At 40.6% G+C, this 23,013-nt stretch overlaps 1 protein-coding gene across 1 annotated transcript in view; it reads left to right on the top strand.

Annotated features, from left to right (window-relative positions):
- Positions 1-23,013, top strand: part of cdkal1 (CDK5 regulatory subunit associated protein 1-like 1) — a 355,999-nt gene that overhangs the window by 249,848 nt on the left and 83,138 nt on the right. Inside the window, exons 11-12 of the mRNA XM_015949107.3 lie at positions 2,691-2,871; positions 18,635-18,697. Of these exons, the coding sequence (XP_015804593.1) occupies positions 2,691-2,871; positions 18,635-18,697 (244 nt within the window). The remainder of the gene's footprint in view (positions 1-2,690; positions 2,872-18,634; positions 18,698-23,013) is intronic.

Raw genomic sequence — 23,013 nt, forward strand, 5'->3', positions numbered from 1 at the left:
AAAGAAGACAGGACAGTCCTCCAAAGGACAGAGAACACTTACAAGTGAGAAAAACATCCTCAGGAGCATTTGGTCAAACGTAAGACAAAGAAGAACCAATGAATAGGCAATTCAAGATCTTCTGTACGTTCTTGCTGTGTCTGTCTTCAAATTCCATTTTTGGTTCTTTTTTAAACACAGATAAGGTTTTTCTTTACCTTGCTGACGTTTCGTTTGCGGCTGCAAACATCCCCAGAGCTGACGCTGATGGTGGTGTCACTTCCTACTCCGTTTATCCGCAAGCAGCAGAGGACATTGTCGCCCTTTGCTGCCACCATCAGCAGAAACCCAGAAAGACAAGAACCAAAACCAGTGATAACCCGACCATACATCAGAGGCATAACAGAAAAAATAAGAGCAACAATGAAAAAAACACAACATAAACACACCAACAAAACCATACACAACAGTTAGAAACACACTTTTACACCCAAAAGACAAAATACTAGCTGGACTTAAATGTGGAGTCGTTTACGAAATCCCATGCAAACTCTGCAATAAAACATACATAGGAGAAACCGGACGCCAACTCAACACACGAACAATAGAACATAGAAAGGAGTGCGAGAAAGAGGCAAGTTGAAAACACACAAGAGCAGCAAAACAAGAAGCAGAAAGCACAATAAAGAAGTCAGCCGTAACAGATCACTGCACAAGAGAAAACCACATAATGGGCTGGGACAACACAAGTATCATAAACACCGAACAACAGAAATACAAAAGATGGATAAAAGAAGCTATTGAGATAAGGAGACGTGGATGTGGGACCATGAACAGAGACGATGGAGTTTACTCGTTGGATCGTGCATGGGACTGCCTCATCGGAGAGGGGAGAGCGGGCAGCAGAAGGCGACAGTGTCCTCTGCTGCCCGCGGATAAACGCACTAGGAAGTGACGCCACCATCAGCGTCAGCTCTGAGGATGTTTGCAGCCGCAAACGAAACGTACTTCAGCAAGGTAAAGAAAAACTTTATCTGAGTTTAAAAAAGGAACCAAAAATGGAAGATTTTCTAAACGTATGTTGTCAAAGGAGTCTACCAACAGCTTCCGTGTTCTGGACTTTGTAAACTACAGATTATAAACAGTAAAACATATTTTTGACCTTCTAACTTTAACGATCACAGGAGCTGACAGGCAGCAAATAATCATTTGTTTATCTAATAAGATAAAGAACCAACATATTGATTGTCTTGTAAAGGTGATTCTAAGGTGGTTGGGATAAATATATTTATTAACAAAGCAAAAACTGTATCAATTTGAGAGTTAAGTTAACACAGTTTCTATATTTGTGTTGTTTTACATATTTTTAGTAATTGTCTGAAACATCTTAAAGGTCTAGGATGCCTGTGCCTGCAGGCCACTGGTTAATATTAATGACCAGGAGCCAATTGGAAGTCATCAATAGGTTAAAGGTTATCATGGTGTTGCAGAAGCAGGAAGTTAATGCAATTAAAACTGGATCACATTGTCAATAGTAAAGTTTATTTCCATAACTTGTTTACATCTGTGTTGATTCATCTTGTTTGAATTGGGCATGTTTTAGTTTTGTTTGTTGGTTTTATGGAATTTAGCAGGAGATTAAAGATTATTTGTGTCATATTTTTGTTAAGTGTTGTGTTTGGGTTATTTTTTCATTTAAAAAAACGATGGGGGATTAGAAAAGAGAATAAACCCAGACACAAGTAGATTTTAAAACAGAAATCTAAATAGTGGTGAGATTTCTGATAACATCCTGGCTTTGTAGCTGAATGGTTTTGATGTAAGCGGTTACAAACATATTCTCATGTTCTTTTTTCTTTCTCCTCCACTGGATCTAGAACTCTGATGCAAATTACACAATTAGTGAGTTGGCCTGCATCAATTGAGAATGATTTCCAATTGTTCCAATGCAACACACTGTCTTTAGACCAACTCTAGGCTAAGAATGGTAGCAAATGAATGCAGCCTGAAAAACATCAAGCCAGATTATTTCAGCCTCCCACTGCTCCTTACATTTATTTTTGTGCTAAATTGTTACATTAACACATTAGCAGTGAATGCTAGGATCTTCTTAGAGCTGGTGATTAATGAATATATGTTTGTTATGAAGAATATATATATTTATATATTTCACTTTGAAGGTCCAGTGTTTCTTCATGAGGCCAGGTACTTTTCTAACAGAGTGGCGACTTTGCTTTGGTCCCATTTTGCAAATCATCCAACTGCTGCCAATGTAAACAATGTAGACGGGAGAAATCTATTTGTTCCCCCCAATACTGTCCTGCTGGCTACGATTAATCTAATGATCTAGCCAGTGTCTTTAATCGATAACTAGTGATTTGCACTGGAGGTTGCTAATCTGGTTTTGATTGGCTGAATGAGTCCAGTGGGAGTTGAAATGCCCTGTAATGCAGTTTTTTTTAAAACACGTTCATATAAACCATTGGAAAATGTCTGTGATAACACAGTTCAGAGGGACTTTCTGTAATTCATTATGTTTTAGTCGATGGCTGACAGACTTCGTAGAATTTTATTTTTGTAACTTTTTCATTAATACTTCGAGGGATTGGACTTCCTGGTGACACTTTGACTTAGTAGCAAATCATGAAAGTGAAAACAATAAATGCATGTTGCCACAGAGACATAACTCAGACTTGTTTCTCTCTCTCCAGAGTACCTGGTGTAACAATTGCTACAGACATAATCTGCGGTTTTCCTGGTGAAACTGAGGAGGATTTCCAGGAGACAGTAGAGCTGGTGAAACACTATCAGTTCCCCAGTCTCTTCATCAACCAGTTCTACCCCAGACCCGGCACCCCTGCTGCTAAGATGGACCAAGTACCAGCACACGTGGTGAGTGTAGCCATGGGGACGTTGAGGCAGAAATGATGAAGCTGCATTGCTGCTCCTCATCCTTTTATCTTAAGCATGCATTTTTTCTGTGTAAAGGCTTGTTCTTATATGTTAAAAGTGGAATTTATATAAGGTGTTGTTTTGAAACTGAGCTGAACCTTTGATGAACTTTAGGGCAAAATAGTCAGTGAAATGAGTTCAGTCAGTAAATTCTTGTTCAGATGTGTTATTTTAAAATAGACTTTTTTGTTTCCGTCATTCAAAAATATTGGTAGGTAATCAAAATTTTAATTAACATTAAATATAAGAAAAAACGGTTTACTTGAAACTCTTAGAATGAATAAAATTCACATTTTAATGAAAGCTGTAGACATTAATGAGGCTGCCCTCACATTCTTTTCACAGGCCATTGCATTTCCATTTTTAAAAGTTATTTCTATTATATTTTGCTCCATATTGTTTAAATATTGCTAATTATTCACCTAATCTGTGTAGCGATAAATATAGATTTATATCTATATTTCAAATGTGACGTAGATTTAGCTTATGATCTTATATTAATTAACTGGGTCACCACCCAGCCTTTGTTAGTGTGACTGGGAACACTCGAGGGGAGATTTAGATTTTGTTCAAGGTCATCAGTCAAATTTCAACACCACAAATTAGTCTGAAAGCTGAGTTCTTGTCAGAATGCGTCGGCTATTCTCGAGATCGCTAGAAATAATCAGGCGTGATTTACGTTTAGTGAGTTTATTACAACATCAGTTACATTGACAAAAGGACCAAACGCTGCTTATAGTTTCATGCATGGAATTGAGAAAACTGTTAACTCAAAGCTTTATGGCAGTGATAGGAAATAACTGATCCGTAATAAAGTGGAAATTCGGTGACACAAGGATTATAGAAAAATGGGGAATGGGGTGTGTGTGTGTGTGTGTGCGTGTGCGTGTGCGCGTGTGTGTGTGCGCGTGTGTGTGTGGCTCGTTATGGCAGAAGAAGGAAGGGAATCTTGAAGGCTAACGTGAATCTGGGATTGAAATAAAAAACACGCCATAAAGAAATGGACTAATCTGAATTCACTAATCGGGCTTAGCACAAAAGTCAGCCAGATGAGATGCTTCACAGACGTTTTTCGTCGCCAAAGAGGTGTCCTGTGGGCTGGTTCAGCCAGTCCAGAAGCTTGAATGCGGCCTTCAGGGGCCGTAGGACTTTTTGGCACCTCAGCTTAGGTCAACGGTGTCTGTGGTTCAGAAGAATCTCGTTCCTCGGGAGTGGCTGGACTTTAGGTTCCTTCACTTCAGCGGCCTCGAAACGTGGAATTCAGCTTGCGGGTCCAAATTATTCCAAACGGAGCCGGATCATCAAACTGTTCCAAACTGCTCTTACTCTTAATATGAAAACTCGACGAACACACAGACTTCCGGTTTCACGTAGGAAGTCAAAACAAAACAACAGAGTTGCTTCTAAGTTCTTACCGTAACTTTTGAGAGCCAATTACTGTAAAGCGCCGGGTTCTGCTGGGCCAGATGGAAAACAGCCCACAGGGATGTGTTCAAGACGTCCTTTGTTCTTTTCTCTTCTGCCCACACGAGGTTTGCACAGTGGCTTTTATAACCTTCTGGGTTACACTCAAATTTATTTCACTCCTTAACCAATTGATGGCGCTGTGGCTCTTTCACATAACCCAGTCTTAGAACCACCAGTTATTCTTATAAAGCCTCAAAAAGTATTACTTTAGCATCAAAGTATTACTTTAAACGGGAAAGAATTGACTTCAGGTCTTAAGCTTGACTGTATCACTTTTAGCATGGTTTTGAACTGGTGAAACACAATGGCAGAAGTTTAACATGAAAGAAAACACAAAACAAACAGTTTAGGTCTGTGGCTGATAAGATTTGAACATGGAGCACCTTGATTTCTATTTTAAGGGTAAACAACCTAAATACCTTCTTTGATTATAGATAAACAGAAAAATACCAGGGTTTTGATAAAAGCGAGATCCTTGAATCTTCCAGAATGACCCTTGAGAAGGTTTTACGAGCATTCAAACCTTGGGGAGAGCCAGGTCTTGTCAGGTTAACATGAACAAACCAAGTCCTGATAATGTCCGTCTTTTCGATTGCTTAAGGAGGGAAACAAACAAGTCACGGTAAAATTTACGTTCCTGGGAAAAGTTGTAGGAGTTAGCCAGGTGTTCGAAAATGGTCCGTTGGAATTTATATGATTGTAGGTCAGTTTCCAATTACCCCTTTTTTCTGCAAAGTGTGAAAGAAACATTTGTGTGCAAATGTTATTGTTCTTTTCCGTGTAAATCCACACAAAGTTAACCTGAGGATATAAAATGTGGATTTCCGCTACATCTGTGAATAGTTGTTCTTCAAGAAAATTCATTATGACCGATTGTGTATCAATGTTTCTATCAACTTCACAACACAGGTCCACAGGTAGCAGAGCAAAACTCATCCAGGCTGTGCACCTCCAATGAGCATCCATAAGAAATGTGCATTAAAGACCCAGTTCCTAGTTTTTCAACACATTTTCATTAATCTCTAATATAAATTGATGCCTTGTGAGTCGATCTCTGTAGAAAAACAACTTGCATCCCTGTGTCAGGGAGTGGAGGTTAGTCAGAGGAGAAGGGAGCAGAAAACAGCAGGATTTGAAGGCTTATTTACCATTATATTCTGACATCTGACGAGGCAGCAGTAGCTCAGGTGGTAGAGCGGGTTGCCTCATGATCGGAGGGTCATGAGTTCGATTCCAGCTCCCGCCAAGGGTATCCTGCTGTTGTGTCCTTGGGCAAGACACTTCACCCAACTTGCCTGTGTTAGTGGTGGTCAGAGGGGCCGATGGCGCCAAATGGCAGCCTCGCCTCTGTCAGACCTCCCCAGGGCGGCTGTGGCTACAAGTAGCTTACCATCACTAGCAGTGTGTGAATGTGAGAGTGTGTGAAAAAAGCGTCTTTGGGTGTCTAGAAAAGCGCTTTATAAGTTCAACGCATTATTATTATTATTATTATTATTATTATTATTATTATTATTATTATTATCTCACCTCTGATTGGCTAACAAGCCGACTCCACTTGCTCTGCAACGTTGATGCTTTATCTCCACAATAGGACAGGCCTGCTGTGGAGTTGCTAATGCTAACGGTTAGCTTCTACTAGCCAAGACGTGCTCTGCTCTCTACTGGATGCTAAAGTCCATGAGTCCATGAATGCAAATGTAAAGAGTAACATATAGTGCCCAGCATAAATGAGTTCACCGCCTTAAAAAAACATGCATTTAATCAGCAGCTCAATGAACAAAAGAACAATTTCCAGACTTTTCACAAGGCTGGGTTTTATTCAACACGTGTTTAACTCCATAACATGAAATTATGGTAATAATGTAACTTAGATCATAAAATCTTCAGTTTTACTAAAATGTGTTAAAGCAAATATGAATACACCCCACAACAAAAATACAACAGCCAGTATTTTGTATGACCATCAAGATTTTAAAAGGACAGCACCAAGTCTTCTAGGCATGGAATGAACAAGTTGTCCACATGTTGCAACATCTATCTCTTCCATTGTTCAAGAAGAACCTCTTTTAGAGCCTGGATGCTGGATGGAGAGTGATGCTCAACTTGCTGCTTCAGAAATCCCCACAGGTGTTGGACTGGGTCCAGATCAGGAGACATACTTGGACATTCAATCACCATCATCCTGTTCTTCTTCAGAAAGGCAACAGTAGCTTTAGATGTGTTCTGGATCATTGTCGTGTTGGAAAAGTGCACGATGACCAAGTACGCAGAGTGATGGCGGCATCTTCTCCTTTCACTCCAGGCACCATGCATTTCTCTTTGATATCCTCACCTTTACGACGCCGAACAGTTTTGAAACCATCAGTTCCAAAAACAATCATCTTTGTCTCATCACTCCAGAGTCTAGAGTCCCAGTAGTCTTCATCTCCTTCAGCATGGGCCCTAGCAAATCCTAGACATACTTTTTTGTGTATGGGCTTTAGGAGAGGCTTCCTTCGTGGACGATACCCATGCCATTCCTCTGCAGTGTGCGCCGTATGGTGTCACAGGAAACGGTCACCCCAGTTTGGCTTTCTACTGCTTTAGCTAACTGCAGTGAACTTGCATGGGGATTTTCTTCAACCCTTCTCATCAAAAGACACTCCTAATGAGATGTTAACTTCTGTGGACAGCCTGGGCGTCTCAAGATGGTTGCACTTCCATCTTTCTTAGATTTTTGGATCACAGTATTGTGACTGATATGTAAAGCTTTGCTGATCTTCTTGTAGTCCTCACCTTTTTTGCGTAAAGAAATGATTTCCTTTCTAAGATTTTGTGACATTTCTCTTCCATGTGGAGCCACTGATGACTGCATGAAATGGGACGGGCTTCTCTTTGTTAAGTAATGCCGTTTTATAGTCTGCTGGACACCTCTTAAATGAATAGTTAGACTCACCTTTGGTTGAATGCCTGTTCATTAGAATTTTGTGTGGCTTTTCTCCGGAGACTATAATTGGGGTGTACTCATTTTTGCAACATGGGCTTGAATGGATTTCTTAGGAAAATTCCCATTTGTATGTGGAAATGAACAAATTTTGTTTGCAATCAGTGGCCCACATTTGTGCAAGTGTTTTGTAGAATAGTATCTCATAGAAAATGTTGATTCTGAAAGGAAACTAAAGGTTTTCTGACAAATGTAGTGGGGTGTTTTCATTTATGCTGAGCACTGTAGATCTGAGTGACCTTTTCTGATCCGAGCATTTCTCCATCTATTTTCTATTGGCATCTAATGCAGGAAACAGGGGTAGACAGCTATTTTCATATTCAGCCTGTATGTTAAACTCTGTGACCAATCGTAATAAAAAAAAATGGAAAAATAAAAAACGGTGAACTTGTTCTTTAAAGAACCAAGGCTCCTTGATGACTGCTTGCAACACCCATCCGACCAGCTAATCTAGCTCAGACCTTAGGGGAAATGCACCAAACCAAGGCTGATAGAAATGCTGTCGGTTTTCTGGTTGAAGCCAGCTACCTGACTGAGAAAACCACTATCTCATTAGCGATCATGATTCAGTTGCACATGGGTTATGTTTGGAATGTGGATGCACCAACAAAGCAAGAGCTTCACCTTGTGGTTCAGCTCTCTCTTCCCCACTATACGTAGAGTGGATTAACACCTTCATTTCTGCAGATGAAGGACAGATTCATTGCTCCATTGGGTTATCATTTGGGAGCAAGACACCAACATAATTAAAACTTCTCTTGGGGCAGACACATAGGACATTTTCCACCCATTTCTCGTTGAGGGCCTTAGTATCACAGATGTAGGACAGCCAATGCTCGTCCTTGCTGCTCCACTCTCAGTTGCAGTTTACCCTGCAACCTGAACAAAAGCCATGCAGCTCTTCATGTATCTGAAGTTTGGCAATTGATCAGAGCCTCTTCTCCGACACCCTGGAGTAAACTTTTCCATGGAGACTCCACAGCCTGATCCTCTTGTAGCTGCAGCAAACCTTAAAAAATATTGAACAATATTATGCAAGACAGTGCAACAGCTCTCAGAATAATAAAGCATGAGCTCGGTGCATGTGCTATTTGTGTTTGTTTTTGTATAAAATATTATTCTGACCTTTTTTGTTATTTAACCTCTTACAGATGCTGTTATCTTGCCCCATATGTTGTATCTAGTCTTGAATCTGTACTCATTCACTCTTTACCATCAAAGTGTTGACACAACTCTTTCAAGTCCTCATAAGTCATTCTCTTTTTACCCTCCTCTATTATTCCTCCCCTGATTCTCAGAGGAGAAATGGAATATGTCTTGGAGGGATCAATCCCTAGACAAATGCACAGCTGTTTATTTTTGCCTCCCTTGCTTTCATTTTTGTTCTCACATTTTCTTGTCCTCCCCTCTGCTTTCTTTCTTTTCTTCTGATTGTCCTATTCGGACCTGTATTGTTACAGTTCAACTGGTACCAGGTCCAGAATTACTTCTGGTTTCAAAGTAGTTCAAAAACTAGGCTTAATGTTCACCACTATATGCAAACTACACGCACACACACTAGTGGTTGTATCAACTAGTCGACTTTGCTGCTTTGTAGTGACTTTTTATGACATTCATCGACTAGTCGTTGTCATGTGATGATGACCAACAAGACGCAGTCCTCGGAAAAGACAGCAGGGGACGAGCCCCTGCGCGTTGGGAGGCGACGCGCTGTGCCAGAGCGTCGGCATCTGACGCCCGCCATAAAACAGACATTTGACCGAATTGTGACCTTTACTGTCTTGCTCTCACCCCCATCCTAACCTTAACCAGCTTGCACATGCAAATCTCTGATCGTTGACGTGCTCCAGACATCTGCGTCCTGAGCAAGGCCACAGTAACATTATCAAATTAGGACTCGCCACCTCAAAAACAAATTTAACACGCGATTGTTCATGTCGGCTCATTTCCTTTTATGTCTTCTGTCTTTTATTTGTGCCTGATGCGTTTTGCTGATGTGGAGCAGAGCGCATCACCTGTTTTGTCCTTCTGTGACGCACCTCACCGGTGCGGCCAGCGCGCACTCCGCTGTTTTTGTGGTCGGTAGATCTTTTAGAACTGCAGTTCAAAGGTAACTCATAAGGTGAATATATATGAAGGCGGGTAGCAGTTTTTCTTTAGGACTGAGAGGAGATGCAGGAAGATAATAAACAGACAGGACAGAAAAATAGTCAAATAAAAACAAGTTCGTTTTTGTACCTGGTGGTTGCAACAGACAGACACCATTGAAGGTTATCTGAAGTGAGGAAAGAGAATGAAATAATTATTTTAATGTTTAGAGCAGCAGGAACTCTGAGAGGCTGCAGGGCATCAGTGAGTTTGCGGCCACTGCGCAGGGGGAGGGGTGAGAGGGCTGAAGCAGGATGCAGAAACTACCATTAAAGGAGAGGTGTTTAACTTAGAAAATGTGGGCGCAATTTAAATTGTCAATGCCCCCCCCCCCCCCCACACACACACACACACACACACGTATATGACGTCATCAACGACTAGTCGAAGTCGACTCAATTTTCATTACTTAAAGGTCGACTTTTAAAAAAATTAAGTCATGCAGCCCCTAGTACATAACTGGAAGAAGCTATTCTAAACAATTTCACTGACATTTCACCTCTAACCTCTTGCTATTTACCTTTCCCATCACCCCCATCCAAACCTTAACCCAGTTTCTCATTCTAAACTTTTTGTTAACCGTGTTTGAGACAGATATGCGCAAGTGGGTTAAGGTTAGGGTGTTGGTGAGGGGAAGGTTAAATTGCAAGAGGGTAAAGGTCACAATTCAGTGAAATCTCCGTTTTACCGTGGGCGTCGGAAAGCGACGCTCTAGCACAGCACGTCGCATTCACACCAGGTGCCACTCCTGTCAGCTATGAACAGGAAACTGAGGCTACAATTTGCATAGGCTCACCAAAACTGGACAAAATATTGGAAAAACTGTTATCTAGTCTGATGATTCTCGATTTCTAGTGCGACATTCGGATGGTAGGGTCAGAGTTAGGCGTCAACAAGATGAAAGCATGGATCCATCCTGCCTTGTTTCAATGGTTCAGGCTGATGGTGATGGTGTAACGGTGTTGGGGACATTTTCTTAGCACACTTAGTACCCATTAGTACTAATTGATCATCGTTGCAATGCCACAGCCTACCTGAGTATTGCTGCTGACCGTGTTCATCCCTTTATGACCACAGTGTACCTACCCTTCTACTGATGGCTACTTCCAGCAGGATAGTGCACTGTGTCATACAACTCGAATCTTCTCAGACTGGTTTCTTGAACATGACAATGAGTTCACTGTACTCTAATGGTCACCAGGCACCAGATCTCATAGAGCACCTTTGGGATGTGGAGGAACGGGAGATTCACATCACTGATTGTTACATCCCCTCTTTCCGTCTAGGAGTAGGTAAGGGGGTGAACACAGAATAATTGAATTTAAGGAAGACTTTAAGGTAAATGAGGAGAAACAACTGAGAGTCGGCAGAGGAGTGTTTTCCAACAAAGGTAAAGTAAAAGGATTTATTAACACAAGGGGTCAACAGTTTTATAACAAGACACCAGAAATTAACCTAAAGAAACTCCCCCTTTCTAAAATAGGGAGTGTGCCAGCCACCATAACCAACTTAACAAGCTCCTACAGGCGTTAACCAGGGAGAAACCTCAACAAAACCCTATTAAAAGGGGCCACCAAAAATATGAGGACTGGAATGAGCTACTTTACACAGGATGTTTAACAGAACCCAGTGGCTTAACAAGGAGGGGAGATCACAGTGCTCAAATGACAGAGTACAAGCTTTAACGCTCTAACCTCTCTGTTACTGTGTCTCTCTGTCTGATGAAAACAAGAGGCTTAATATAGGATCCAGGTGTTGATGATGTGATTGGAGTCAGCTGTCTATCAGTCTCTCTGCTGTCCTCTTGTGGCGGATCTCAGGACTCCAGGAGGGTACGTCAGCTGCATTTGGCTTGCCAGGGCAGAGGTCGTCACACCGATGTACAGCCAACACATCTGCAGCAACTGTGTGATGCTATCATGTCAATATGGACCAAACTCTGAGGAATGTTTCCAGTACCTTGTTCAATCGAGGCCATGAAGGATTAAGGCAGTTCTGAAGGCAAAAGGGGGTCCAACCAGGTACTAGCAAGGTGTACCCAGTTAAGTGACCAGTGAGTGTATGTCTACAACACGGTAACTGTCAGCATCAACATTTTTTAAATGGCTACCACAGCTAATTGACAGCTGAAAATAAAAAGCCCTTTATATTGGTCAGTTTTGTGACTATTGATCTAAATTTTGGGTGAAAGTGGGGGAGCCATATTAACAACACACACCAAGTGCCAACAGATCACAGAAGGTCTTGCAAAGGTTGTGCAAGAATGTTTGTAATGTTATTTTCATGATTGGGCCAAATCCACCAGAACTTCATCATCTCCAAACACCAGCTGATTAATAACTCTGACAACCGAAGCAGCGAGACTCCAGTTGCACATCTGAAAATTCATAATAGTCCCTTTTAGTTTTTGCTTAGCCCTAAATGGTTCAGTACTTTCTGTTACCTGAAACACATAGGAAACGACAGGGTGGCTCTATTCTAATAGATAGTAAATTTGTGCAAGACAGTGGTAAAAGGTGAGAGGGTGTCATAAAAATGCATTGTGTTTCCTGTAACCAGTGCACCTGCTTCTGTGGTTAAAGTGCACAAAACCTTACTTCATCAATCAGCGTGCACCTGTTTTTACTCACGTATATGGACGCAGGCACAGTGAGAGGTGGCAGTGAGGCGACATCTAAAGCTGGTGGGGTCAGTCATTAATAAAGTGCAGCAGATGGTTGGTCTGGAACACAACTGTGTTGAATCACCACAGGAGGGATGGATGACAAACTAGATGGAATCGGCTCAGAGGCGTAAGATAGACGGACAAGGTAAAAACAGGGGAAAGAGAAGGCGAGACACAGTGAAGAATACCGGGACAAGTCTTCTGAATAGGAAGGACGAGTTGTGATGCGATCAACCTCTCGACTTTTGAAGCCACCTAGTTTTTTGTTTTGTCTTTGTGGTACTACTGTGTCCGCCTTTGTTGTGTTGTGTTTTTGTGTGACCTAAAGATCACCTCGTGCTGTAAACAGATCACCTTGCACAAGTTTTTTGTCGGGTACAGATCACCTCGTGTTTCAGTGTTTCACCCCGACCCTCTGCTATGGCAAGTGCACCCACTGGAGCCATTTCTCAGTTCTAATGGAACACCACCTATACCATGTAGAGTTGAGTCACGTCGAGCTGCGCTAAGGAGGTACTAATAGAGTTGCGGCAGATGCGTACAACTTTGGAAAAATCCACAAGAATACTTTTAATTCAAGCAATAGTTGGATCAAGTACTCCGTGACATGAATGTGGTCTACAATAATGTGATTGATATTCGGCATGTAAAACCAATACAGTTTGTTTGTCAAATGCTTATAACATTTTTTTTTTGTTGTGGATATAAGTCGTTTTTAGGGTAATTAATGGGCTTTCCAGCCTTCTAAAACACCAGTGTTTAGAAAATGAGTAAAACATTAAAAAGAGAGAGCATCCACCTGCTATGAGGTCCAGGTGTTTGGTCGTGAGTCTAACCTATTACCTACTATAATAAATGATGTATGAGAAAAGGCTGAATGTATGGGAGAGGAGACACAGATGGAGAAAATAGGAGACCACAGGGATGGGAGAAGAAAGGGGGCATGTCAAGAATAAAGGGATGTGAGTGCTATTAGCTTGGATCTCCATAATCATCCCCAAGTGACTGGAACTTAGCCTTGATAAATGGACTTACTGAATGGATGTTGTGAGTGTGTGTGTGTTTGGGCATCTCTCTGTAAAGATGTGTTGAAAAGGAGCAGCTGCAGGAGGGAAATTGTGGAGAAAAAAATAAAAAGTGATAGTTTATTAGCCAGTCTATTGGGACAGTGTTTTTAATTTCCCCAGGATGTAATTGGTTAAGAACTCCATTACCCATGAGGCACCAGTGCACCAGCTGTCAAAGTTAAACAGCTACTCTGCCACTAGTAGCTCCATCTTCTAGCTTCACTATCATTTATCTATGCCTGAACACATGTGCATGCTTGCTTTTGTGGCTGCATGCGAGTCAAAAATGGCTCTCGTGTATCAGGAGAGATGATAAGGCCTGGTTAAAGGCAGCCTAACGGCCATTAGTTTCATGGTATAGGGAAGGTGTCTAACCCAAGACATGCAGAATCAGACTGTACACAGATCGATGAGGAAAAAGAAATAATATTTTATTGTTGGATGAACGATAACTAAAGGCGCACTGGAAAATCCAGCAGATGAGGAATGGAAAGGCAGCGTCTAGAGGGGGAGAGCAACCCAGAGGTGAGTCCTGGGAGATTGAGTCCAACAGGGAATGCTGAGTGGTGACATACGGAGGGAGAAGGTTCTAGGGGAGTGAGGGGAGGTAGTGAGCCGGGGTGTAATCCAAGAGGGGCGTTTGGAGCTGGAGAGGGAGTGAGGAGTCGATGGCGAGCAGGTCGGTCAGGACAGGTGGATGGATGAACGTAGAAGGGGAGCCGGTGCTGAGTCCTATGGAGTCTGGTTGAAGGATCCTGAGGCGTTGGAAGACCTGAGGTAGGTGAGCCAAAAACATCCAAAAATTACACAAAGTCCAAATATTCACAATATAGCACTAGAAAAACCTGGAGACAAGTACAAGGGCTGGAAACTACCAGTCAGTAGCAATCATCCGGCATCGAGTGGTGTTCACCATCCTCCTTATGAAGCTGGCCCGCTGATTAGCTGACAAGGTGCAGCTGCCGCTCCCTCTCCTGCAAACAAAACACAGAGATGTTGAGAATGGGAAGAGTACTCACCCCGGCTCATGACAATTAGGGCTGACTTATTGGTTAAGTTGTTGCCTTGGGCTTCATGAACCTCTGCTTGATTATTGAGCACCTGGTCAACTAATGGTGGGAAAGGTAACACATTGTGTTGTAGTGATCATAAGTTGTTCTTGCAGCATCAAAGTGATCGGTCTACAGGGAGATTTCTATCACAATCTCAAACTGATCATATGAGCATGAATTCTTTTTCTACATAAATCAATAAATACCTGCACACACATCTGTCAATGGATATAAACAAGAAAATAAGCCAGAGCTTTTCTCATTTGCAAAGCACAGATTAGAAAGGCATCAGAGAATTTTGTTCACTTGCTAAATGATGCTTTTGTTTTCTCTTTTCCTTCTTCTTCCTCTTATTCTCCATTATGATCATTCTGGGAGTTCCCTTCTCGTTTTTTTTTTTTAATTTTCATTTTCTTTTGCAGAAGAAGTAACAATAAGACGGTTTTCCCTACTGAAAATACCAGACTTTGTTTTCTAGAAACTAAATAAAATTCACAATGCTTGGTGTAGGACGGAGTGCTATAAGCCTCAGTTGTCTAGAGACTGCTGACTCAACACAACATAATACAGTACGTCTCTCTGGTGTGTTCAGGGAAAATCACAGGTCTTTCTCTTCTTTTTAGTTTATCCCTACCTGGATTTTGAAGGTCTGCAGTAAATGGTTGCATAATGTTACTTTACAGTATAGTCATCCATCCATTCATGTATTTATCCATCTGTTCATCTATTCATTTCCTGCAGCTTTTCTGGGGTCAGTTTAACCTTTTGCCTCTGCTGCTCTTTCTCCATGACATAAAACAATGTCCTTATTATGGATTAAGTTAATCAGTCCATCCCTTGTGAACAAGACATGAAGATACCGAACAGAGTGAATCCTTTTCAACATGGTGCACATTTCTCTGTTATTTGTATGAAGGCCCTTTTTGACAGTGTTAGGCTCTCTCCACACCAGTGTTTTGTTCAAATCAGTGTTTGAACACAAGTGATTACAAACATGTAATGCCATTTTGTGTTGGCTGCTACATCTGTCCCTGGAGACAACAACAGATGTACATCAGGAAAACAACCATTGTTCATCATCATTAAGGTGACGCGTTCAAAGACAAGAAGAGAAACAGCTATCTACAGCTGGATTATCACTTGCATGGCCCCAACACGGTCCAATAATAAATTCTCCAGTTTTCTCACCACACGTGTCTTTTTCTTCCCTAAAATGTAGCTGTTCAAAAAGTCCATTTTATTTTTAGAAATTGTACTTTTTGTGCAGAAATGCTGTTTCCTTTAAAAAGTACAAATAATGTACAAGCATGAAATAGACGATGAAATACAAGCTTAATGCAGGAGGTCGTGTAAAAAAGCCAGTTTTTGTTTATCTGCAGAAATAAAATGTTTGTTATTTTTCGCTTAAATAGAAATTTACCTTGATAGGGAGCAGTAGACATGTTATATTTTATTTAAATATTATCCCCTTCTTTTATAGATTATAGAAATAGATATCTTTTCTACTACAATTCCTGATAATTTTGTTTGTTTCTAAGTCACAGGACCCCAAAGCTCTTTACATTATAGTCATCCATTCACACACTTGAGAGTGATGCCCGCTGGCAGAGGTGAGGCTGCTGTATAAAGGTGTGACCAGTCCCTCCGAACACCACCAGCAAGCATGGAAGGTGACACAACTGACTGGGTTCTAACCAGCAATCCAATGGTCACAGAGCAAACTCAACCCCTGAGCCACCATCACCACCACGCACCATCATCACACACCAATTCATGTAGAAGCAAATATTGGCTGTCATAAAAGCATAGTTCTATTCATTGTAGGTCAAAAAATGAGGTCTGGTGGATTTTTCAGTTCCTCCACTTAAAAAAACCACTTATGGCTCCCAGAAGCCATCATGAGAATGCTCAAACCCCAGAAATGAGCCTTAAATGTGCTTCATCACCTAATAAATGTTGTTGATGATGGCAGATTTCAACCTAACAATGCAAAACTCTGTAAATGGTTTTACTCCCTTAAGGAAGAATACATGATACATGCGTCTAAGCAACATTGCATTAATGTCCCCAACTTCATTTACTTTGCTTACTTTAACACAGCTTTGTTCTCTCGTCTTTTACACATGTAGTGATCATGATTATTCTGATAAGTTTACTGAGTACAAAAAGTTTAAAAGAGAATATTCTGAAGAAAAACAAATCCATCTAAAAATCTGCAGAGATTTGGGCTCCAAAATGTTAATGAAAAATCTTTCTTATAGGGAGTCTAAGTCTCCTCCCTTTCCGGTCGGCATGATCCGGAAGTACGTAGATGGGCGTGACTTAGGCTCCCTATAAGGAAGAACATTTTCTTTAATCCTCCCACTGTCTTTATGGGTGACACCACAAGTAAAGTTGACCATTGAGCAGGATTGATGGTTTATCCCTTGAGGTCCACGTGGCAGGGGTGAGGTGGTGCTCACTCCTCACCCTTGCCATGTGGACCCAAGGGATAAACCATCAACCCTGCTCAATGGTCAACTTTCCTCGTGGTGTCACACTCATTAGGACAGTGAGAGGGTTAAACATTACATAACTGAATAAACCCTACAGTTTTAGTTTGGAGTTAGTCTTACATTGGTCTATCCATTGATCATCTCAGGATACATAATGATGCTGAATGGGATGAGAAAGGTAGCAGAAGGGGGGAATTGTGTTGTAGTTAGTGGTGATACCAGCATTGTTCTCGTTTAAGGTGCTTCTGGCAAAAAAACAAAACAAAAAAAAACAGAGCAGACTTGTGATGGAGAACGATGGTTAAGAAAGTGGAGAACAAATGAGTTTTGTTTTCTTTTGGATTTTTTTTTCTTCTCTCACTGGAAAAAGCCCTGAAAGAATATGTGGAAAGTCAGAGAAAAATGAGAGAAGAGATGATTTGAGCATTGTTGATGGCCCTCTGGCAGAGGAAGAAAGAAGGAATCATCCAAAAACAAGAATGAGAGAAGGGCCAATGATTACAGGATGGTGTGGATCAGAAGAGCCTCACGCGAGTAGGAAGCGAGTTGTGTATGGTTAGAAAAGTACCACAGGGAAGTAAAAAAGAAAAGAGGCAGATGGGGGAAAGAGAATTTTGAGCAACAGGCTGTGAAAAATTCACAGAAGGATCAAGCTTAATAAAGGGATTGAAATGTTTTAACTTAATTTCTTGCTCTTATCCTTTCAAATATTAATCTTTCTAATCTCAGATACACGATTGTCTTATCACACTTACCTCTCTGTTCACCTTGTCCATCTCTGTGTAGATATTGTACATTTCATTCAGTAGTTCCTCCTCCTGGATCCAAGCATCAGATGGTCTCCCATCCTTAGGCTGCATGTCTCCATCCAGCTGCAATGGTGACTGTGTAGCAGAGAGGCTGAGGTTGTATCTTCAGTATGTACAGATCTGGCCTGAGGACACAGAACACTGTCTGTAAAAAGGGAGCATATTTCCTTTAGCTATCATTCATCCGCTTTACCTCTTAACCAGACACAGCCTAATCAGCAAACTAATTAGTGCTTTCTGTGACAGAATCAGCCTCATGTTGTTGATTTCAGTAAAAACTGCCACACATCAGACACTACATTGCACTTTAAGGCCAAACTTTCTGTGAAATTTAGATGAAAGAAGCGTTTTCCATCACAGCTGCAAAACAAGTCAAATTGTTTCCCAATGTTCAATCCATACATTTAATCAAATACTGTAAGTGCAGCTGCCATGTTGATGGTTTTTGTTCTTCTATAGTCACCCAGTAAGTTCATAAACTAAGCAGTGCCACATGTCCACATGAATACCATATGTATTTGTTTTTACGAGGCAAGCAGAGGGGGATGAGGAAATGCCACGGAGCCAGATGTTTGAGCATTAGTAAAATCAAACCGTGTACTTTTAGGATCCAGGACCAGTGAAACAAGAGAAATAGTGTCTGCAATACAGTCGTCACTAGTTAATTTACATGTTTTAAATAAAATAGTAAAAACTTCATATGGATGCTGTTATCTTTTGAAGAGGGTTTCTGTAGAGACGTTATGAACATCTAACCTGTTAGAGGTAGCTCTGTGAATGGCTTCAGTATGGAGAAATAAAGATAAGTTCCAGTTGGATTTAATTACAGCAGGACCAAGAATAAAGCAGGTTTTTCTGTCCTAAAACTACTCTGCATGAAAAAAAAAATAACATTTTGAAATGAAGGGTTGAACCAGAAGTGCTACAGTTAGCAAATTCTACTACTGAGACAAAAATCCATTGGTAAAGCCTTGCAGTGTAAAAATATTTTGTTTATTTTTTTTTATCTCTCTGCAGAAGAAGCAAAGGACTAAAGAGCTCTCACAAGTCTTCCACTCCTACAGCCCCTACGGCCACAAGGTATGATCGTTCAGCCATTCTTTTTTGAAAACTCACATTTTTCTGCCTTTCTAATTAAAAGTGAAATTCTTGAAATGTTGCTGATAAGAAATAGTTATTTTTATTATAATAGTTTTAGCAGTGTCCTGAGTATTCACAGTTTTTACATTTACATGTCTAGTAGCAAACTAACTTGGTGACAGTTTAACTTTTAGTTGCAGTGAGATTTTTTTTGGTTCAAGATCGGACAAAACAAGTGTTTGCCACTGATTGCGCTTAGGGTTTAACCTTTAGACCTGTTTTGGAGAAATCTGGTTGAAAATGACATGCCCAAGATTAACTGAGTTGATCTCGAGATTTATTTCAATTGTTTTGGTGCTACAACACAGGTACGATTCCCAGGATTACTCCAGAGGTCATGTTACTGATCGAGTAAATGAATATGGCACACATTTGGCCTTAAAAAGTTCACATTTTTATGTGAATTGACTTTTGAAAGAAACATTGAGCAAGCCACAGTACAGAACAGAAGTTTCAGGCGGACCTTCTAAATGAGTCATTTCAGCTCCTTGTTTGCCATTTGAAACCTTCAGGTTTACGCCTCATTCACACTGGAGGCATCAGGGACGCAGAACGGTTGTCATATGTTTTTCTTATGTGCTTTGCTGCGTGCCAGTCCACACCGGGAGAGTCTAAGTCACAGAGTGACTTCTCCGCCAGACTTGCAAGATCCCAAAATCCCTTGAGACTTCAAAGGTCACGGTTTGTTTATGCCATCCACCATTAAACCAAAAAGAGGACGAAGAAAGAGATCGTGTTTGATATCACTGTTTGATGTTGTTCCCCTTCACTGCCAGGATTAAAGCCATGGAAAAACACACTGTTGCACTTTTCAAAAAATGCTTTGAGTAAATAATAGGGATGAGCCGGATACTCGTTTCAGACGAGTATCCGGTACGGATAAAGCATTTTTGACGAATACGAGCATGAAACGAGTAAAACGAGTCAATATCTGTAATCGTGCTGAAGGAAAATCTTCATTGGGTAACTGACTGTCTTCATGCTCTGTGATTGGCCAGTCACATAGAGCGCCCGCCCCTCCCTACTTACAAAACTCTCTAGCCGGCCGGGAGCTCAGTCCGTCCGGCTCATCCACGCACACACACAGACAGTAACGGACCGCGCTGTGATGGCTTCACTGTTTCTCACGTTTCTTCAGTTTTCCCTAGGTTTTCTTCAGCTCGCCTCTTTTTCAGTTGAATATTTAAAGTTACTTTTTTCGTAACTGACATGGTGCATTTGACAAGACAGAGCTGACGTGCTGCATTAACTCACTACCTCCGCTCCGGTCGGGTTTTTTATTTTTTTGATCTCCCTCTCTCCCCTCTCCCTCTCTATCGCTCTTGGAGACGGATTCCCTGTGTTGAAACTGCCTTCTGTAATTTTGTACACAACATGTCTGTGTAACAGAAAAATTTGTAACTGTAGCTTTTGCTGCCTCTTGGCCAGGACTCCCTTGAAAATTAGGTTTTTAATCTCAATGGGACCTTCCTGCTTAAATAAAGAATAAATAAATAAATAAATAAATAAACAGTTAGCATTGTATGTATGTATGCATATTGTAGTGTTAAGGATTGACTACATATATATTAAAAGATCAATAAGATGTGATTTTCCATATTATGTAGGAACATTTACAACAAACACTGTTGTTTCAGGCTAAATCCCAGTATGGTAACAAACGTAGCAAACATGCCGGTAGTGCATTGTAAACACTTGGTGATAATTAGGTTATTGATTCACAACAAAACGTAACAGACACCTTACTGCCTACCACTAGTACTAGTTCATTCAATGTCAAAGAAAGTAAAATGTTTAAGTGGTTAGCAGCAGTGTTCAACGTCTCTTGGAAAGTTGCGCGATAGTCACAACATCACAAGGACTTGAGAACAGGAAGCGGGAAAAGACTATTATTTATACGTGATCAGACTTGCCGTTGTGTTTAGTGAGACTCTAATTCATTAACAGTGGGTCAGTACGCTATTTATTAATTTTTTAAGATCAATAGTACTTTAAAGTTATCAAAACTGCGGCTGGGTTTGTGCCGTAAAGCCAGCCATTATTAGAGACCAGCTTTCATTTACCGGCGCTGACAGCGAGACCGTCCAATGTAGGAGACCTGCCGGTAATGTAATACAGGCCAATATTAGAGGATTTACGGTATTTTGACAAACTTACAACGTGTGTATGGGCTGTTTTTGTACCTGAAAGTGCTGCAGCTGAGGGCGCTCAGGCTGCAGAAACAGATCTGGATGGTGTGTATTAGACACTTTTCCTCCAGTAAGACGACAGTGACTGCTGTTTGAAATCTTGGCAACATTTTCTGAGCTCTATTTTTTAGTCTTTAAGTATCTTTTGATGGAAGAAAAATGTTTTTTTACTTCTGCTATCTGAATATCAAAGAGTTAATCAGACAATTTACAAACCTTCTTTACCACTCTCTTTATTCTGCTCTCCCCACCTATTCCACCTTCCTCAGCATCCACTGATTTCCCTCTTATCTAGTCTCTCTCTCTTTCTTAACATTTTTAATCACAATTGCCTATTTTTCGCTCATTTTAAATATATTTTTAACCATTTTCTAAATTCTTTTTTATATTTTTACATTTTTTGTTTTTGTGAAGCACCTCATGATTTTTTATCTTGAGAGGCGCTATAGAAATGATATTTTCTTCTTCTTCAAACAATATTTAATCAAGAACCAGATAAAAGGTAAGAAGTCACGCTGAAAACATTCAGCCTAAAATTACAGAATGATTGTTTCGAATGTGTTAGCAGTTGACTCAGACTTTTCCTGTGCAACACTATTTTCTTTGGCTTTCAATATTTTTTCTTAGTTTATCCGGTAATTCAAAATAAATCTTTTGATTATATATTTTCTGAAGGTAGAGCCTGTAGTGCATTTATTTGTTGCACACTAATTAGAAGAATTTGAGTGAGATCACGTTTTTGTTTTTGCAGGCGTTAGTTTTCACCTCCCACTCAAAGAGACACACAGATGTGCACCGATGTAAAGAAACTCTCCGCTGCAGTAGCAAATGCTGAACAGACGTTCACACACAAGTCCTCTTAGCTGACACAAAGATTGAGAACAGAACACAGTTAGAGGAGAATATCTATAATTCATTAACACTTTTGTGTTGAAATGAGTTCCTGGGTATTTGTGAGCATGCTCTCCTAATCAGAGATATTGAGAAGTGGACTGTGTGACGGAGTGAACTATTGAACCTGATATGTATGAGGGGCCGTGTAAGCCATCATTCATTCTGTCACTCTCACATACATATATTCTCCCCTAGGGGCAGGCAATATAAACGATATAAGGTAGAAACGATACAAAATTGGGTAATGATAGAGTTTTTAGCTCTATCGCGATATTGCGATAACACATGACGTCACTAAGATGTGCCCCCGCTCTGACACTGGGACAACAGAATGGCAGTGACTGCAAGCATGGAGCGGGCGGAGGAGGAGGAGCATTCTACACTTTTTGGACATCTTTATTCCGCTGCAATATATTTGCCAAATGAGGATTTTTCAAAGCATGTCATTTTGACATATATAAACGGAGGAAAAAATATATTGCAATATATATCGTTATCGCACATGCTTCACATTATATCGCAATATAGATTTGAGGCCATATCGCCCAGCCCTATTCTCCCCACACATGCTTACATTCTTCTCATACATACACACATTCTACACTCATACACACATATATTCAATGCACACACGCATGTATTCTCTACGCGCACACACCTATAATGTCTGCACGCACACTTATATTTTCAACACACACACATTTTCTGCACACACACCTATATTCTATGCACACACACATGTTCTCTTTACACACACACATTCTCTGCACACATGCACATATTCTCTACATAGACTCGCACACACCCACACACACACACATGCATATATTATCTGCACACACACACATTCTGTGCACGCACACATATATTCATTGGACACACACACATGCATACATATATTTTCTGTGCTCACACATATATTCTGTGCATGTGCGCACGCACACACACACACACACACACACACACACACACACACACACACATTTTTTCTTTATTCTCACATTTACATATATATATATATATATATATATATATATATATATATATATATATATATATATATATATATATTATCCTAAATATTCTTATAATGTCAAACCAGAAAATATGTGTGCATGTCCAAATGAGAATATGTGTGTGTACAGAGAATATATGTGGATGAGAGAAGGCGCT

Source organism: Nothobranchius furzeri, chromosome 5 (assembly GCF_043380555.1).
Source record: "Nothobranchius furzeri strain GRZ-AD chromosome 5, NfurGRZ-RIMD1, whole genome shotgun sequence".
Classification (NCBI taxonomy): domain Eukaryota; kingdom Metazoa; phylum Chordata; class Actinopteri; order Cyprinodontiformes; family Nothobranchiidae; genus Nothobranchius; species Nothobranchius furzeri.